The 20,315-nt window shown below is 35.0% G+C and overlaps 1 protein-coding gene across 15 annotated transcripts in view; it reads left to right on the forward strand.

The window, feature by feature from the left end:
- The window catches only part of RN-tre (Related to the N terminus of tre oncogene), a 97,872-nt gene that overhangs the window by 51,561 nt on the left and 25,996 nt on the right, over nt 1-20,315 (forward strand). For 3 of the 15 annotated variants that reach the window (XR_010950442.1, XR_010950448.1, XR_010950449.1), the window contains exon 6: nt 1,767-16,856. Coding sequence is in view for 2 of the 15 variants with exons in the window: in XM_067770240.1 (XP_067626341.1) it covers nt 15,120-15,225 (106 nt within the window). In the remaining 13 variants the exon portion in view is untranslated. The remainder of the gene's footprint in view (nt 1-1,766; nt 16,857-20,315) is intronic. The other 12 variants (XR_010950445.1, XR_010950453.1, XR_010950452.1 and 9 more) reach the window with 12 other exon arrangements.

Consider the following 20,315-nt stretch of genomic DNA (forward strand, 5'->3'; position numbering starts at 1 on the left):
TTTAAGTGGAACCAAGTGGGAAATAGTCTTACTTGATGATTTCAAGTCAACGTAATGATCATTGTGCATAAAACAAGTGTGATAACTTATCCGTCAACTGCCTGACAGGATGTTCAAGATGGCTACTTTTTAGCGTTCTTGCAGCGTTTTGACAGGATGTTCAATATGACAGTGCTTAGGACCGGCTATCTTCAGCGGGTGATAGAGAGATACAGAATGATACCACGATAGTCGATTAAAAATCAGGTGATCGGTTCTATTTGTAATTTTGACGTCTATGCAGAAGTTATCACACTTGTCTTGTCCACAATGGTAATGATACCTCGGTAAAATTTTTTAAATTCGCCATTCAAATTTCGATAGAATACTGCAAAAGGAAGGGTTAAAAAGTCTATATTTTTTTTTTAAATATGTAAATGTTGCGTTTTGGTGTGTACCTACAAAGTATGTGTGTATATCGTGATACGCTTTTGTGTCCTGTTATCTTTTTACAAACATACTGCTTATTGAATTACTAGTACTACCTGAACGAATCCATTACTAAAACTTCTATTAATTAACTTATGCACATGTTCTTTAATATCATTCGATCAGCTGTTTTTAACCTTTAATTGAACTTCAAAGTCATAATTTCATATGTACCTATCCATTGTTCACTTTCTCGTATAACTCTGTGATTTAAATATATATGTATGTATATACTGGGTATGCTGTGGATGTGGAACTTCACCCATTAACGGATTCGGAAGATTCGAGAGGTAAAAAAATTGTTCCCTAGGCAGTTAAGCTAATCCGAGCACAGCGGGTTCATATACGGCTGTCCACATCCGCAACACTCCCATAAACAATTTTTTTGCGGCTACAACAACATCCGAAACATATCTAAAAAATATAGCCACATTGGACATTGTTGTTTTATTTTTTTGTATTGTATTCACTATACTGTCGTCTATAGAAAACAGGCAGTGAAGTTCACTTACTGCCTTTTAGGAACTTTGATGCCAATACATTTCTGCGATGCCAATACGTTTCTACTCATAAACTTGAAAATTAATCGTTAAAAATTCAAATCTAAAGATGAAACAAGGTTTAAAATTTGTTTTATGCTTCGAATATTTTATATTTTCCAACAAGTCAATTGTCCAAGGCAAGAACGCAGTATAAAATAAATATTACTGCTTTTATTCTCACAAACTTGGTTATACATACATCGAAATGTTATATTTTAACATTGTAATAAAATTTAACTGTAAGAAAGATTTCAAAGCAAAAAATCAGTGTAAGTCACACTATTCTATGAAAAAAATTTCATTATACTGCTTTTAGTTGTACAAGGCATAAAGGCAGTTCGCGTCTTATTTCAGTTTCCGAAAGGAATGATCCATCAGAATCACATCATAATGTCTCTCCGTAAAGTCATTTAATAGTTCAATAATCTCTAATTATTTTTGTATACCAAATAAAACTATTTATTTAGTTAAAACAAATTAAAAATAAAGGTACAATTTGTACGACATATTTCTCTGGTCTCGCTTTTACATTTTACTGCCTTTTTGCTATGGACGATACTATAAATATTTCCTAATTATTTTTCTAGTCTGTTATTTACACATTTTATTATTATTTAATACCTTATCCTAGCTATGCCATTATTAATTGATTATATTGTTATTCATATTACGTTCTTTTATATCTTTTTCCATTTCCACGCCAAAAAAAAAAAAACAACATACAAATTTTTTTCCACATCTCTACGTCCCGTCTAGGTGATGCATATTCAATGAAAACTTATCGAAGTATAACTAGTTTAGCCACCTCACCAGCTGTTAGCAGTTATTCACTTTATAGTAATGGATTTGTTGTCACCACCAATAATACATCGTACAATGACATTGACAGCAAAGCATACCAAAACAACGGCCACAATCAAAACATCAGTTATAGCCAAAGTTACAATCATAATAATAGGCGTAGTAATAGCTATAGCAACTTTAGGCAAACCATTTTACAAAATCATAACGATATTAACGTTGATTATTCGAATCTTGATGATTTACCGCCAAATTTTATCGATAATTATGACATTGACGACGATGAATTGAGCGTTCAAAATACTCGACTATAAAAGTTTGTATTTATAATTTCTTATTTATCAATTAAAGTACTGCAGTGCTTTTCAAAATTAAGTTTTGCTCATAATTTCTATGTTGTTTGCTAAAACCGTCGGTTTCATAAAATGATTGTTTTTTAAGTTGACTGAGGAGGGTTGCGCGGTTATTACAATGAAAAAATAATAAGGTAAATAGGCAGTGTGTTTGGTTATGCATTCTCGATGCCCAAAAGTAAGACCCGAATAAGGACCAAAGCATACAGAATCGCCAATATCACTTGTGGAGGAATTGGTCGGCCATGTTGATATATTTTGAAATGCTGATGAAAGACCAGGGAGAGGCTGACATCGAACCACTCTAAAAACGCATGTAAGGCGATATTCTAGATTTTTTTTTACGACGTACTCCAATCCTTGGAAGTACAATCTCTAATATAGTGTTGGGCGAAGAGCATGTATAAATGTGTGTGAAATGCCCTGAAGATTCGAAGCAAGTTTTGACGTGTTGGATTAATCGAGTTTCGCAATCTGTAACTCCTACATTTGGGTTTGATCAAAACAAGGCCTCCATCCAAAATAACGATGTCGCGATTGCGTGACTTGGAAACTGGAAAGTTAAGTGAAATTAATGGACTGAACATCTCATAGCCCGATTCAAATCCATACAAAATACAAATTCTTGAATATTTCATTAAGGAAATTTACAAGGTCTTTTATTGTCTTATGGAGTATATAAACACTCCACTGCCGTTTTTCCAACACTTTCTTTTTAAGTAAATGCTTCCGCTGCTGTATCCTGGTTCTATATTTGAAAGATAAAACCCCGTCACATAAGCAGTTTTTATATAGTTTCGTTTAACGCAATCGTATACATGATGAGTAAATGACATGAAAAAGTAGCCAAATTCCAACTTTTTTTTGCAAGCAAAGCGTAAGAAGAAGCATTCTTTATTTGCTTTGGCTAATATTACATTTAGACAGGCCTCAAATGCATACTTCCAAATGAGGCATGTGGAAGCGTTTACATCGGCCTCATTCGCATCTCGCTTAACCTTCGCTGCAAGACACGACTGCGAGGACACTAATCCATAACAAGGAAATGCACTGACGTAATTGATTGAACAATATTACGATAAATAAAATAAAAAATATCACAAATACAAAGCAGTTTCTGGTACAATTGTCAGTTTGGCTTTAAAAAAGTAGTGGAAACTCCTGTTTATAACTCTGCTACAGCACTAAAATCACGTTTACACGTGCCCTAATCTACAATGAATCGTCAATAGATTATCTACGCGTTTACATGTGTTTCATCTCTAGAAGCTATATATATTTCATATTTCTCTTTTATTTAGAAATTACACTCTAGACGTGGAACTTTTTTTCTATGAAAAAAAAAAAAAAATACGAATCCCTAAAAATACCATAATTAGCGACTATCGAAGCAAAAATGTATATGGGAAATCTACATAGTTATATAATTAACGACTAGGAGTTAATTACGAAAATAAAGATAATCTCGTTATACATATGTAAACTAGGTCTTAAGCTGCAGACATTGGTGCTTTATCGGTAACCGTATCGGTAACCTTATAACAGCTGATTTGACCAGCCAACCAATTGGTTGGCTACGATACGGTTACGACCTTAGCGGCACCAATAATCGATTGCATTGATTCCCATAAGATTGGTCGAATCAGCTGTTATAAGGTTACCGATAAAGCACCGATGTCTGCAGCTAAACCATGATACGTCGTTTAGCCATTCGTGTTGTCGGGTTTCTTTTAGTAAGATAATAGTTGCGTTCCAATGAAGCATGATCCAGATACCGATAAAAATTTAACATGCAAATGCAACAACAAATTGATCCATATGCATCACATTGTGGTTGCACTTGGATGTTAAATTTCTATCCGTACCTGGATCACGCTTCATTGGAATGAAACAATTGTCAAAGGCGTGTGTAGATTGCATTTGCATGCCGAATGCGATGAAATGCGCTCAAATGAGTAATTTCGGAAATGCGATTTGTATGAAGAAATGCGTCGCATTTGGAAATTTTCGCCCTAAATGACGCATTTTGTGCAGTGTAAATGTGATATAAGCCTGCTTTCACATTTTTAAAGGGAATTTATTTTTGACACCCTTTGGTACTTTTCGCCGTTTTTCACAATTAAAAACTGTTAACAAAGGAATAGGAGACAAAATATGTTAGGCAGTATTTTTCTTTTATAGTGAGACTGTTTATAACAGTGCTTCGCGAAATTTTGTATTTTCAATTAAAAAAAAAATAAATGAAAGGCCCGATAACCTCCGAAGAGATTTAAGGCCGAGCTTCTCTTCCAATTTGCGTCGTGCTCCTTTTAATTTTTCCTAAAAATTGGCTGGACGGGACCTACTTGTTTTATGCCGACTCCGAACGGCATCTGCAAGTCACTGAGAAGCTTTTCCTGGCAGAAATACACTCTGAGTGCTTGCCAAACACTGCCGAGGGGCGACCCCGCTTTGACAAATTTTCTTCTAATTGAAAAAACTTGTTTCTAAAATTTTGATGTTGCTTTGCCCGGGCGTGAACCCAGGATCTTCGTTGTGGTAGGCGGAGCACGCTACTTAGATACAAGTTTTTTCATGCGGGATCGCCCCCCGACAGTGATTTGGTAAGCACTCCACTATCAGTGAACATTAATCTGCTTTGCAGTTGCCGTTCGGACGCGTTGCTCCCTCAGCGAACTTGTAGGAAAATGGAATGGAGCACGACGCAAATGGAAGAGAAGTGCGGCCTAAATGTCTTCGAAGGTTAATCGCGCCAAGTACTTATTATTTATATAAATGAAAAAAAAATTGGCTTAAGTGTTGTCAATTTCACTAGCAAATATTTTTTTTTTGAAACGCACTGCATGCATGTATGTATGTATGTACTATAATAGCTGTGTTTAATTACATCTATATACGTTTACGATTAAACTTTATATGGACTGCTAAGCGTTAAACTTTATCTACTCTTCTGAAATTGCTGCGCAGAAAATTAGTACTCCCTAAATTTCAATACGCATTATACTCAGATGCAACTGAAATATGTGTTGTCTCCGCTTTTCGGTACAACATGTTCTATAGCTATTAACCGCTAGATGGGTCTCCTAAGCATTATCTAAGTGAGGCAAAGCGTTCTTTTTACGCGCAAACGTAGACGTAAAGACACGGCTAATATATGTACATTTAATTGTATAAATTTCATGATATGCCAATATAATTATATAGCTTAAGCAGACACACATACCGACCTTTCCTAAAAGAAAGGTCGTAACTTAAAAGTTTCGTTAGCAAGGACGTATCTTAGACATTCTGTTAAAAAGGTCTAATCTCAGCGAAATCCTTTATAAAGTCGTATCTCAGGGGCGGGTTAAAAAGAGATATAAATTTAACTTAATTTATTTACTTTTCACAATGCGCCAAGGGCTTCTAGTATCGTATAGTATTATAACTTTGATTCAACGAATTGTGAAAAGGAACTGAGTTAAATTAAATTCATATCACTTCTAACAAAAAATTTATTCTTCCAGTAAAAATTTGTTAACCGGCCTCTTAAGATAATGTGTATCGCGAAATTTTCGTTTTTCGAGATACTATGATATATTTTTATAACTGAGTAAAGACATTATGTCCAGTCTTATATAAAACGCAATGAGATAAAAATGGCAGAAAGATATGTTTTTGCATCTTTACTTTATAAATTTTAAACGCTTACAGCATATCTCCACTAAGTGCTTCATTCGAGATTTGGGAACCTGAAAGGATTTAATGCTAAATTTTGCAAATGATGTATGATACACAAATTTAAATCTCGAATCGCATAATATTTTAGTTAAATCTTCAATCATTGCAGTATTTCCGGTATGGCAACCTACAATTCACATGTCATGTAATTTTTTGATGGGAAATATTTTAAGGTAGGAGCAGTTTTTAAACTCCTGGATGACACCAGTTTTTTGAAGATTTTCAAGTTTAGATTTTAAGGGCCAAACGTGAGTAAAATATAAAAATAGAATATTTAAATATGTAAAGTTTATATGGCTGCAAAACTTCACAAAATTTTAAACTGTGCATGTGGTCCCACTTCATAGTATTTTCAATATAAAAAAAAAAATAAAACGTCAAACAAAACTACAGTGGAGATAGTGCAGGTTAAAATTGGAGATTAAAAACAAATCTTAACAGTTAAAGCTCTAGGTGGAGATATCAATGTATTACCAGTTTCTAGTTAAGTGATTGAATTCAGAGTCACATCAGCTTTTCTCATTGAAAATGTTTTGAATTTTTAATGTAAAGTGAATCAACACGCAATAAATCTATCACCCTTATCGCGAAGTTCACGCGGAAAAGTGTTCGCCTTCACTTCTTTTGTTCGGGTGAACTTTTTCCGCCTATCGGCAATTTCGGGCGAACAAAAGTTCACTTCGAAACAGCTGATGCTCTATTGCGAATTGGTAGTGAAAAAATAATTTACTTACAGTTGTGTAAATTTTGTAACCAAGCATATATTTCCTTAAAATACAACAAAAATAGAAATAAAAAATGTATAAAATAATATTTAGTATTGCACTTAGGTTGGTATTGATTGAGCGTGAGGAGAATATACATAAATATAAAAGCGGCTCGGAGGCAATTAAGGGACAGTTCTAACCCTGTGGGGCTAAATGATTCACTGTAAGCTAAAAATTACTATTTTCAGTACTTTTGAATAACAAGTTAATTTTTTTCAATTAGTTTTCGCCAATATTACAGGCTAAACAAGTCGGCATTCTAATATTTGCTAGTTTTTCTTACCAACTTCTTGCCACCATTGAAGCAAAAATTTGGAGTTCCACTAATTGTAAAATTGTTTACATGTCTTCGTTTTTCCGCATAGGGAAAAGGCGTCGGAAAGGAACATGAAGTGGATCTTAGACAATCTTGTTTCAGTGAGGTGCTCAACATTTTGGAACCGTTGCTTTGTCCACAATGGATAACTTGGTCAACTGATGCGTTGTCATAAAAAATAGAATTTGCAGCAATACAGGAATTTCACTTCTTCCACTCAGCTTCCGATTGTGCATTATTTATTGATTTATTTCTAATAATAAAAGAACATATAATTATAAGAGTATCAAATTTCAAAACAAAAAATTACTTAAATTTTGTTTTCCTCTCGTTCGCCTGTAAAATATAAGTGAACAAATTTGGGTTTCCCCGCTGTTCATTTCGCCCGAACAAAGAGTTGCCGATAAGGTGAAATCTTTTTCGAAGACGATAGGGTGAACAAAAACTGTGAATATTTTCGGGTGAAAATAAGACTCGCGATAAGGGTGTATATTTCACCTTGGAAAAGTATAGTTTTTGTAACTTTTTTTATCGAAATATTCTTATACTAATTAATTCAGCCTTAAGTTGTTTTAAAAAACCTCAAATTTTTTGAATAAAATTATACATTACCAATTAAGTCAGTTGCAAAACTAATGTGAACATTCCCTTAGCTGGATTCAGTATAGTTATTACAAACTCCGTTCTATATATGTATGTATGCATATACATTAGACCCATACAAAAAATAAGTTGTAAACGTCCGCCCCTAAATTTGAAGCTGATGTTGAGAGGTGGGAATTTTTTTTTTTTTTTTGTGATCTTTCGCAACACACCCAAAATTGTTTTTTTTTTTTTTATTGTAACTTGGTTATTTGACATCCGATTTTTTGAAGTGATAGGTCATTATTTTGGTCTTACAAATGTGCATACCAATTTGCGTCGTGCTCCTTTCAATTTTTCCTATAAATACATATATACTCTTACATATAAGGCTTAAAGTTCACTAATAGCGTTTTCTTTTCTGAAACAAATTGATGCCTAATTAAATGGTAAAGCCTTAATAGAGTTACTCCTACCCCTGAAAATTTTCAACATTTATAGTGCAATGCAAAGAACATAAATGGCTACCCCGTGCATTAGCTGATTTTCACAAACGCATTGTCAATGATAATAAAAATTCATTAGAAATTATTTCCTTCATTTAAATTTTCTTCGCTGGTTTACCACAGGTGCACTGCCACACCACCATTTTATGCAGCCCAACAAACATTTAGGTTAGAAAACGATTAGAAGACGAATCGAATTCTAATGTATTTCTCTAAGGTAGAAGGTTAGAGGACGATTTGCGAAACTGTCGCGAATTATAGCATTCTCGGCAAAAAGGGGACTTCGTTCTCGATATCGAGAAAAGGGTTAGAATTCTAATCGATTTCTAACGTCAATTGCTAATGGGTTTCTAAAGAGAATTTTGAAGTGATGCGCAATTAATTTCATTTATTTAAATTCAGCGAAATTTTCATTGTTTCGTTATATCAAATACTTTTATTTGATTATAAGCTTATAAATTATAATAAAATAAAAATAATTCAAAATCCTATCGTATGTTTCACAGTTTTCAGTACTAGTTATTGTGTTGAAATTTTCGCTTCCACTCGGTATTGGTTTGAGGTACGGATGAGGAAGCGTTTTCTTCATGCCATTCAAATAACACTTCAATAATCTGTTCGCTTTCCCTTTTTGACTTTTTTTTGATTCATTTTCACTTACTAGTATTTATTTTTATAAATAAAATAAACTTATTTCGCAGCTTATAATATTTCCACACAACTTTTCACTATTTTTATTATGTTTGTATAGCACTAAGGATGACTATTCATGTCGTGCAAACAATCGATATCTGTGACAATAATCATAACATCGCATTTCTAGTGTTATTCGAATCGTTTCACAGTCGAATTCTAACCTAGTTCTCTAACCTAGTTTTCGATTCGAAATGCATTAGAGAACTACATTAGAATTCTAATATAAAACTACAATATTTCTCTAACGTTAGAAACTGTGTTTGCTGGGAGGGTAAAAGTGTAACGCTTTTGCGTTGCGAGTAGGCAACAATTGTCTGTAAGTCAGCTGTCAGTGCCGTAAAGCGCATGGGCCATTTTTTGGCAAACCCCCATGAAGACTTGACTCGCGTCTAGATTGAAAAAAAGGGTTTGCCAAAATAATGCCAACTGATATCCTGCTTAGAAAAATTTTTCCGAATTGAAAAAAACTCTAAAAATGTGTAATGTTGCTTTGCCCGGGATTTCAACCAAGGGCCTTCGGTGTGGTAGGCGAATCACGCTTCCACTACACCACGGCGTTAAGATTTATCCCAACGATTTTATGTTGAAGATCGCTTACCAATTTCATTAAGTTATTTTTTGCCTTACCGATGTCAGTGCATAATACATATGTTAATTGTGTTTTATACGCACATACTGAATAACATGTAATAAAAGTCAGGTTGATTAGTAACATCCAAAGTGTTATAACTTCTTAGTTCATTGACTGATTTAAATGGTTTAAAAGCAACAATGTCATGAACTTGGAAATATTTTCATCTGGTAAAACAAAAATAATACTTTAGTGGAGGTAAAACCCAATTAGTAAAATGAAAACGACTTCGTAGGTCGAAAAGACATTAAAAGCAAATAAGCAGATTTCCAAGACCACAATAATGATGCATCAATATCACAAATCGCATGTCATATAACCAAGTTACAATAAAAACACAAATTCGGCTCTATTTCTAAGGATCAACAAAAAATATGTCCGATACCGTCTCAGCATAAGCTTCAAATTTAATGGCGGACATTTTCATCTTTTTTTTTGGACACGGTCTAATGTACATATATTTACCTATACATACCAGTATCGCTGTTAATTAACCGTTGCTCAAAAATTAGTGTTATGTAACTTTGCAATTTATTCATAGTTTTTTGTTATATATTTCATATTGTTATAAAAAATCAAAAAGCATAATTTTTTACAAAAAGCCACTGCCTAAACCGCATTTCATTGAAGTGACACGAAGGCCTTAACAAAAAAGTTAAGTCCCTTTTCAATAATTAATGAAAAATAAATGTAAAAAAAACACCAGAAAAATCCAAATATTTTTTTATGGTTAATTGCAATATCTATGAATAGTTGCGCACGCATTTTATTTTTATTGTCTTTAGAGTTAAGGTGGAAATGCTTGCTGTCCTTTTTTGTAAAAAGCATATATTTTTGGGGCTGCTGACAAACGAAATGGAGATTCCAGGGATGCACCTTAACGTTAAGCTAATCGTTTATCAAAAAATTTCCACCGTTTCCGTTGAAACACTTCGAAATATTATCGATAAAGAAATTATCAAGGTAAATTGTATCTCGTTTTTAACCGAAACGAAAAGCTTTCGTTAACGTTAAAAACGTTAACAAAAACGTGATACTTTATGTTTGAATTGTGCTGGCAATGCTATAGCCATGGTGAAGCCGTAAGGTGGTAACAACGAGCGCACATACACACACAAACTCCATGTAATTTGTTTGTGTAATTCGTTGGTGGTAATGTCAAAAATACTCTGAGAAATGTTCGTACTGTCAAAATTCATGAGAAAAGTTGCAATCAGCTTGGCTAATGCTTTCACCGTTAATGACTCCGCCATCAATCAGCTTTGCCAGCATAGTTTGAAATTAATAATCAACATAAACGATTTGATTTCATTTTGATATGGCAGAAAACGAAACGACATCATTTCGTTAATTTGACGTTCTTAACGTTAATAAACGAAACGAAATGACTTTGTTTCGTTTATTAACGTTAATTATCGTAACGAAATGATATCGGTTCGTTGGTTAAGCATGCCTGGGAGATTCTATTAAGTTCCTGTGTGAAATTGGTATAAGGCTTAAACATATTTTCTGCTCGCTTATACATACCTATATGACACTACTTCATTTTTTTTGTATTTTCTCTGTATACTCCTGTGTTTGTTCTTAAATTTTTTGTCGCCCTGCCTCCTGATACGACTTCAGTATTGGTGTATGTAAGTGTGTAAACGCGTAGGCATTAAATAAATGTAAATTGAAAAGCAAAAACAAATTAAGCAACATAGCTCTGCTCGCTTAATTTGCTTTTGTATTCCAATAGAAATTTTTTTCCAAGCAAGCAAAGAGTTTTTATTTGTTAGGAGCCGATACTTTTTCAAATTACTCGATGTTTTCTCAAGGTATTCGCTGTTTTGTTTTTTTTTGTCAGATACATTTACAAAAAATTATTGCATTAAATTAATTAATTAATTCCCATTCGAAAAACGCAATTACGCAAAGTGACTACACCGCATAAATATATAGGATGCAGTTAACCAAAACTAACAAAAACTTCCTTGAGAAAACATTCGGCATGAATTGGTTGCATTGTTGTTGACAAAGAATTAACGGCTCTTAACAAATTAAAACTCATTGAAGCAAGTGGAAAAAATATTGAAGCTTCATGAAAAAACGCACATTATGAACAAAATGTGGGAGTTTTTTCTACAGCTTAGTGCTTAATTTATTTTTGCTTTTCAATTGAAATTTTTTTCAAAGCGAGCAGAAAAAATTTTGAGCCTGTAGGAAAAAGACCCCCTCCATTTCTGTTCCAGAATACCAATACTTTGTACATAATAGGGGGACTCATTAAAACATATATATTTATAAGGTGTAAAATTATATACGTTTACACACACTGTTATATGAACACACCCAGCAATATTATTGTCATAAAAAATTTGATTATTATCATGGCTCAATTATATGGTTGGCTCATCTCATCAGCTGATTTTATTTTTCATTTCACTGGTATAGGGATTGTCAAAAGGAGATGGCAAACGTAAAATGTAACCAACAAAATGACAATAATTTACTTGATTGGTGGTAAATTTTTTGTAAAAAAATAGTTTAACATCACTTTCAGTTATTTTTTCAGTAAATTTATCTAATTTACCACAAGAATTGCAAAGTTTTATGTTTTCTCTCCATTCCATTCGCCTAGCAACAACACGCAGATTTTGGTAATCTGAACAAAGGTTTGTTGTTGCTGTAGAGGTGAGTCAACCATATAGTTGAACCACGATTATTATGCAAACTAAAAAATTCCAAGATGAAATGAAAAATCAAAACTATAACGTCTTTACAAAGATATTCTTGTAAATGACTAGCTGATGTTGAAGATTTCTGATGAAAATGATGGCTTTTATGTCGGCAAGATTGCATATCTTTGAGTTTACCGCGTTTACATGATGAAATGTGCGCGTAAACTTATACATTGTGTAATTGCTTTTTCATACAAAAATTTACGGTTCATTCACGCAAGTTTATACGTTTACACACTTTATAAGGCATTTATAAAGTTTAATGATTCCTGCTATTGTTTAAATCGTATTGTATGGACAAATTTTTAGTTTTAGGCGTTTTTTTCTAACGCTTCAAAACTTGTTCTGCTCGCTTAGAAAAAAAATTCAATTGGAAAACAAAAAGAAATTAAATCGATAAACGCGTCGCTTAGATCTTTTTCGCGGTAATTTTTTTTATCGACTATTAAACTTGCAATTCCAATGCGATTCCCACATAATCTACTTATACTAATTTTAAATTGTACGCATTTTTTTGTATGTATATGCTATTTATTCTTACTTCTATTATACTCGTACTGTTAATAGCACTAAAAACAAAGTAATATGTATGTATATCAATATTTTTTAATTCTGCAGTTATGTATTTTTTCTCATAAACTACTAAAATAAAAATCAAGAGTACATACCATACATTATTTTATAACCTGCAGTGTAGTATGTAGCTAACTTTACGGAAAAAACACATGTACTGAAATCATATGATTAGTAGTTAATAAAATTATGAAAAGTAAATATATGTATACATATTTTTTTCCGTTTTTCTTTGTAGTATGTCCACTTATGCTCTGATTACGATTCATTCTGTTAAACATTTTATCGCATATTTTTAGCAATTTTTTTCAAGTTTTAACATTAATTTAAATCGTTTTCTATATACATGTCGCATTTTATCATTGGGAGGTTCCATGAGAAAGTGAATCTTGGTGCGGAGACAATTTTTCTTACAAAACTGGAGACTGTGGATACAAATGTTGTAAAAACCTAAAATCAACGCAAAAATATTAAATTGGGAACAATTTCAAGATAGTTCTGTGATTATTTTATGATCCTGTAACTGTCCTGAAATTGTTCCGAAATAGTCTCCAATAGGTTTTGAAGTTTTCCCGAAATGATACCTTAAATAATCCCGAAGTGACCCTGAAATTGTTCCGAATTGAATGATAAGGTATGTCTGCTTCTTATGGAAAAAACGAAAAGTCTATGTTTTAAGGGAAAAGCGATAATGCCAGCTTTTACTGCCGTTTTGTCTTTTTACAGCACTTTTACTGATATTTTTACAAGTTTCGCTTTTATGCACTCATAAAATAAATACACTTTTTATTGCCGGCCTTTCTTTTTCTCGACGCACTTACATCGAGCCCTATATGAAATTTCGGTGTAACCAACAAAAAGTCCTTTTTTCTTACCTTTTTTATAAATTGGACGGAGAATTTTCATCTCTGATACTCCAATCGGGACAGGCATAATCGTGTATATAAACTTCGCACGAGACTTAAAACAGACCACCAAAAGCTGCTTTGATGGCGGGTCCTCTTCGATATGGAAATAGGAGATCAGAATGTTGAAGAGGGTATACTTTTTAATTGAAATACAAGCTCTGCGCTGCAGTGGATGCTTACGGCTCCGAGACAAGCGACAACAGCTGAACTTTAACCAACTCTACCAGTGCATCGAAAACATGTCGCTTGTGTAGTCTGTCACGGCGTTAGATCCGTCTGCTGTGCTTTCATAATGGATCACCACTTATAGCAGCATAAGAGCTAGAACTAGGCTTAAATTCGATTCTGTAAGAATTCAACTCTGACAAAGGTCAGGGGTTACTTTGTGTTGTTCAGTGGAATTTCACCCTATCTCGGCTGCGGTTTCGAAAACGCCCTATCTCAGAAGACCTTTGAATAACGCCCTATTTAAAAATTATTCGAAGAATTCGGTTGAATAACGTCTTGTCTCAGCATTTTTTTGTAAACACCCCAGCTATTGTCAAAGTCTATTGAATTCGAACTCAGATATGACGTTTTTGATACAAATTATGTTACATGACGATACTCAAAAGTTTTCTGAGAAAGGGGTTTGTATATTCCACTCAGCAGCCGATTTGAAATGTGAAAAAAATTTCATTCACTTCCCAATACCGACTGACCTCCCTGACGCATACCTAATTACATATGTTTGCGCCTCTGTGAAGCGTCTTCCCACGACACGAACCATTTTTACATTTGGTTAGCGGAACAACGCCTTCCCAAGGTTTACTTAATACGTTAGAGCTATGTAGCCCGTTCTGTTTCGCTCGAGGCATTGTCAGGCTCTCCGTCTGTTCAGTCTCCGTTACAGGCTTTGCAGTGCCGCTCAAAGCGGCGCACCCTTATTCGTGTTTGATGTTTTTTAAATAGTTAAATTAATAATTTTGTTGGGCACACTGGCATTGCTGTCAGTGGTCGATATTATTCTTACTTTAATTCTTTGATTTCCTTCTTTTTGTTTATCTTTAATTTGTAGTTAGGCGCACACATACATATTTCTCAAACTAAACTCTCTAATAGTCTGAAAAAAAAAACATTCATATTTTCTGCTACCAAAAGATAAAAACATTTTGTAGTTTCCTCTCACATTTCATTCTCATTGTTGCAATAGTTATAGTAAACAAAAAATGTTACAAATTGTGTTTTATTAATAAAAAGTTGGTATTTTTTTCTTTTATCAATAATTTCCCTATAATATTGGCTTAACAAAAACATATTTAAAAAACATCCTTCCCCCCACCCTTCCTCCCACAAACACTCAAAAATTATTCAAATAATTACAATAATTGCACAATACATTTTTACTTACAACTCTGAACAAACGAACAATTACAAATGCAATTTCAAAATACACAAAAAATTCAATCTTGCAAAAACTACTTCAATATTATTGCAATGACAAAACCAATAATCAACCAACCAAAAATAACCCATAATTCAAACATAATATGCTAGTTACGCTTAATGTACCTGAGGACTCGCATTCAATACGAAGTTCGCTTGCAGGTACTTCAGTGGCGTCGCACGGTTCGTCGGAAACATTTTCGCTGGAGGATAATAAGTGAGTACTTGAACATAAAATTCCAAATAATTTTCCTCATTTGAATAGTTCTTATTTATGTTTCGCGTTTAAAAAAAAAAAACATTAAAGAAGTTCGCAAGAGAAAATTTAATATCACCGCCCTCTTGCCAGAATCAGGAACACGCATTTTTTTCGATTTTGAGCTAAAGGGTTCACTGGGATAACCATTGAATGTTCCATGTCATATTAAAGTCCCGAGGACCAATGTAAAGGTCAGACTTTGGAAGGCCTTAATAATGCGTGTGTTAAATATTGTAACGAATTTGGGGAATCCTGGTTATTATTGCACCTTCTGCTAATGTTCGTATCGCTGAACTGTCGAATAAATAACTCCAATATTCTGTATTGCAAAATGGTCTTTATTAGACTACTTTGGGGGTACTACAATTATACTTCACTTCGCAACTAATAGCGTGTTTAAATCAAACTGAGTAGTTATTACTCATCTTGCGCTGCTTTTATACTCTCGGTTTTGTACAGTGCGTTTTACACACTGTCCAATTTCCTTACAAACTCACAAGGAATATAAATATTTGTCTTGCTTACTTGCCTACCCCTGTTTGGTTCAATACTTATTGAACACATTTAGGAGACTCACCATCACAAACTCCCCTTAACAGTCAACCAGCTGATTAGCGAGAGATAGTTTTGGTATCTGACAGAAGTTAGCTTGGTTGGCGAGCTTTTTCCTGCCTTTTTTCCTTCTTTCTGTCTGGAGCGGTTGAACAAGGAATACCAAAAAAAGAGGGAACTAAAATCGTCGGCGGCTAAAAATCATCAAGTCGGTGCAAACAATTTTCACTCAACTTTTTCTTTCTGTCTGGAGCTGCTGAAGAGGATGAAGGTAGGCCTTGCACGAAAAATTGGAATCTAGTCCGTTGAATTGCTTCACCATATTGCCGCAATCGAAATTGCACGTGGAAATTAACAAATTGCATCTTCATCTAATTATTTCGGCACGATCCCACAAGCTGCTTTTACTCAAACATTTGTTTTTTATTTGGTGCTGTAAATTAAACTTGCACAAGGAAACATATAAATTGCCTCATCATTTAATGATTTCGGCATAACCGCCCAGCGCATTCAGTTTTGGCTCGATTATTTCCCTCGTGGGTGTGCTGCTAACGTGAGTCCGCATGCAAAATCGCATAAATTGCATAATCATTCAAGGATCCATATACAACCACATTGCGCAAGTTGTACTACAACCAATATTCTATAAACCCTAAAGGTAGCTAATGCGAATGAATCTACTATAGTACACTTGTAAGTAAAACAAACGAAAAAGTATGTATTACATTCCATAAACATTCCCTTCAAAATTTAAGAACCATTATATTGTAAAATAAAAAGCGCCGATCCAAATATTCGTATGTAATTCGTAAATATCGGCCATTATAAGTACAAAGTAGAAGTCCCATTAGAATTCCAAAAAAAATATGAGTATACGACTCCTGAATTTTTCTATGTAATCCAAATGCAATAATTTACTACACAACAATAATAATTAAATTTGAAAGAAAGACCAGATAATGCAGATCAACGCCAATACTACGGAAGCTGGGGAGGCCTTCTACGCTGCGTTGGACACGGCATCGTTGACATAAAATGTAAGTTCCATTTGAATGATACTTTACTTTCTTTTTTTTGCATAGTTAAGTGTTGTTGAAAGATTTACTAAGGCTGAGGTTTGGTCTTTCTCTTTTAAAATATATGCATGCACATATGTATTCATATCCCAACAAACAAAGTAAAGTGAAAGTAAGGTTTTAAAATATGTACAAAAAAAATAGCTATTAAGCTTACAAAAGGCTGACTGTTCGTTCACGAAACGTTTGAAAGAAAACATAGAATGATCAAACAGGAAAGTTGGCTAGAAACTCGAACTGTAAGCTTGCATAAAAATGTTAAAAGAAAGCAAGGCGTTTGATTCCTGTTTATAAAACTAAACCATTAACTAACATTCGGTTTCAACGCTTACAAAAAGACTATTGAAGAAAACCAAAATGTACCTATGTACTTAATATCGAAAGCGCTTTGACTTAGCTTTTATAACCTTACTTAAAGTTATTTCCAAAAGCATTTACAAAAATGCTTGTTGGGTATATACATTTATATATGCATATGTACGAGTATACAACCAACTACTCAGCTTTCATTGTTGCACATCGGTTTCTATTGTTTTGTCTTTTGAGAAGATCCTTCTGCCATATATTTTGAGGCAGAATTAGAAATTAAATACATCTCCTTTCAGTTTTTTTTTTCTTTGTAAGAATATACATGCGTTTCACTATACATTAATACATAGGTTTTCTTATTTGGGCAACCGCAACTAAATGAAGAAACCATGGAATAACTATGTATGTACATATATTGAGGTAGGTCAGTAGTTCCCTTTAGTTTACCCCCAAACAAAATAGTTAGTCATACTTGACATAAATTTAACGCTTACTACATAAGTTAATGGAGGTTATAAATGAATATTGAATCATAGATATAGAAAGATAAAAACATGTTAACGTATTCTTAAATACCTAAGTGTAAGCGACTAACACAATAAGTACAAATGTGTATTGTATTGAATAAAATTAACTATGGAAATTTAAATTGGAGAATGATGGTCTGATTCTTGAAGAAATGCGTATGGTAACAAAAGGGGCTTTATCACCAGCTTAAAGCCATGGAAGGGAGGGCAGAGGGCAGCCGTCCAATATTCGCTGCGCTGCGAAGGTAAGGGGGAGTGGATTAAAAACCGTGGAAAAGTACCAGTGAAAGTGTGAGTTTTAGGATTGTAGTAATGTGTGCAAGAATAATTTATCTTGTTGACCTTGTTGACGAGGGTGTGCTTTACTCACCGCTGTGTTTGGGAACTCACGCTGCTGAAGCTCCGGGATTAAGCCAGTGCACACGCCATAGTTGTGGGTAGTAGAAGGGCGCTCCTGAATGAGGAAGAAGGTGTTAACGTCAGGGGGTTCATAACAGTTTCTTCGTTAACCCATTTCTCGCAAAGTTCTAGTAATTTCGCGAACAGTTGTATCTCCTGCTTGGCAAGTTACCAGCTATATACATGTATATCTGCAGTCCACGCCTCTCCCATAGCCATATGCGTGTGTATGTGTGAGTAACTACTTCGGCTGATGACTACATATTTGTTTGTGTGAGATATCTCTTCGTCGCCTTCTACATAAGAGTGACTGCTTTATTGTTGTTGGGCATTTATTTAGTAGCAGCTTAGAGATGCTAATATTCGGCACAATATGTATATGGATTTTTCGAAAACAGTAAAGCTTAAAACTTGATTTCCCAACATTTGCATATTTCTTCATGCATGTTTCTAGCAAAAAAGTTATGCCACCAATAGATTCACCATCCACCTGTTTTTTTCCAACCCTGCTTGGATAAAGCGATTTCGCACAAGAAGTTTTCTCAAATACTTGAAGTGTATATCTTCTACCGACAACTTCCGACGCCCTACATTGGGACAAGTATGATGAGCGACTTACAGAGCGTGACTTTTGTGGTACGAGTAATGCTTCGTTAGGTTTCTAAGCCAGCACAGTTTTCCCTGTTTCCCATATTGCAGGAAGTACTTCGTCTTATAAAAGCTACCTCACTTCTTTACGCACGCTAGGAAAGCAAACCTCGGCCTGTTTCCCATATTGCAGGAAGTACTTCGTCTTATAAAAGCCACTTCACTTCTTTACGCACGCTAGGAAAGCAAACCTCGCCTATCTTTTTCTAAGGCCAACGATATCAATATAATCAGAATACGACAGCAGGATAGGATAGGATAGGTTAGGTGGTAGCTGCCCTGATGAGGATAGCTCACTTGGACAACACGAAGGTCCGTTGTGATACCACATACACCAAAAATAACGGTGACTTAGATCTAGCTACTTAGAGAATCGTTGGGTAGCAACGATAAAGCTCCGAATGATACCGATCTCAACTTTGGATATATCCTCGGGAGATCCAAGTGAGTCGCGACCGAAGTACTTTCGCCTAGTTCTGGCAAAAGCTGGACAATCAAGCATAAAGTGATTTGGTGATTCCACCTCATCATCCTCCATACAGCTGCAGCAGGATGGAGTTTCCAGTATATTGAGACGTACCGCATGGATACCCATGGGACAGTGCCCTGTCAAAACCCCAATGACCATTGATAGGTGAGCCTTAGTTAACCCAATTATTTCAGCGGACCTGCCATCCACTTTTGGCCAGAAAGATCTTGCTACCCTGCAAGACGTGTTATCCGCCCAACGTTTGCTGAGCTGATTCGAGGCCCAGCTATGGAGGAGCAATCCACAGGTGGCCAGCGGGATCCCGAAATCCCTACAGCCATCTTCATCCGGTTCAGTTGTACCGATGCGGGCTAAGAGATCCGCTTGACAGTTACCCGGGATATCACTATGGCCCGGGACCCAGATAATCTTAATTGTAAAATAATTCGATGCAATCGCAAGCGAGGTCAGGCACTCGCAGACCACCCTCGATCGCACTGTAGTTGAGCTCAAGGCCTTGATAGCCGCTTGGCTATCAGAGTAGATGTTAAATTCCCTAACCGTGGTAGCACCAGATAGCATTCCATCCACCGCATCCTTAATCGCAGCAATTTCCGCTTGGAATACACTGCAGTGATCAGCCAACTTAAACTTGTGGCTTAAATTTAGCTCTTGACAAAAGACCCCCCACCAACCTTTCCATCCAGCTTTGACCCATCCGTGAACAAGTTAACCGGTCCCATGCCCCAGATAATTCCTCTTCCCCAATCCTCTCTCTCTGGAATAACTGGGGTGAAGGTTGTATAGGGAGCAGTTATCGGCATACAGTAGTCCGTTCTGTCCGGGATGAAGTCGAAACTGGTAAGAAGGCTAGAGTGTCCGCGGTCAGAAAGTCTATATCCCATATCACGAAGCCTGACCAACGACCTTGCCGCGGCCGCCTTTCCCGCAATATCTACTGGGTATATGTTCAGCATGACGTTCAGTGCCAAGGTAGGTGTTGTTCTGAGAGCGCCACTGATACCGATCAGCACCGTCCGTTGCACTGACACTAACATTTTGGAGGTG

The sequence above is a fragment of the Eurosta solidaginis genome, chromosome 3, assembly GCF_040869045.1.
Source record: "Eurosta solidaginis isolate ZX-2024a chromosome 3, ASM4086904v1, whole genome shotgun sequence".
NCBI lineage: Eukaryota > Metazoa > Arthropoda > Insecta > Diptera > Tephritidae > Eurosta > Eurosta solidaginis.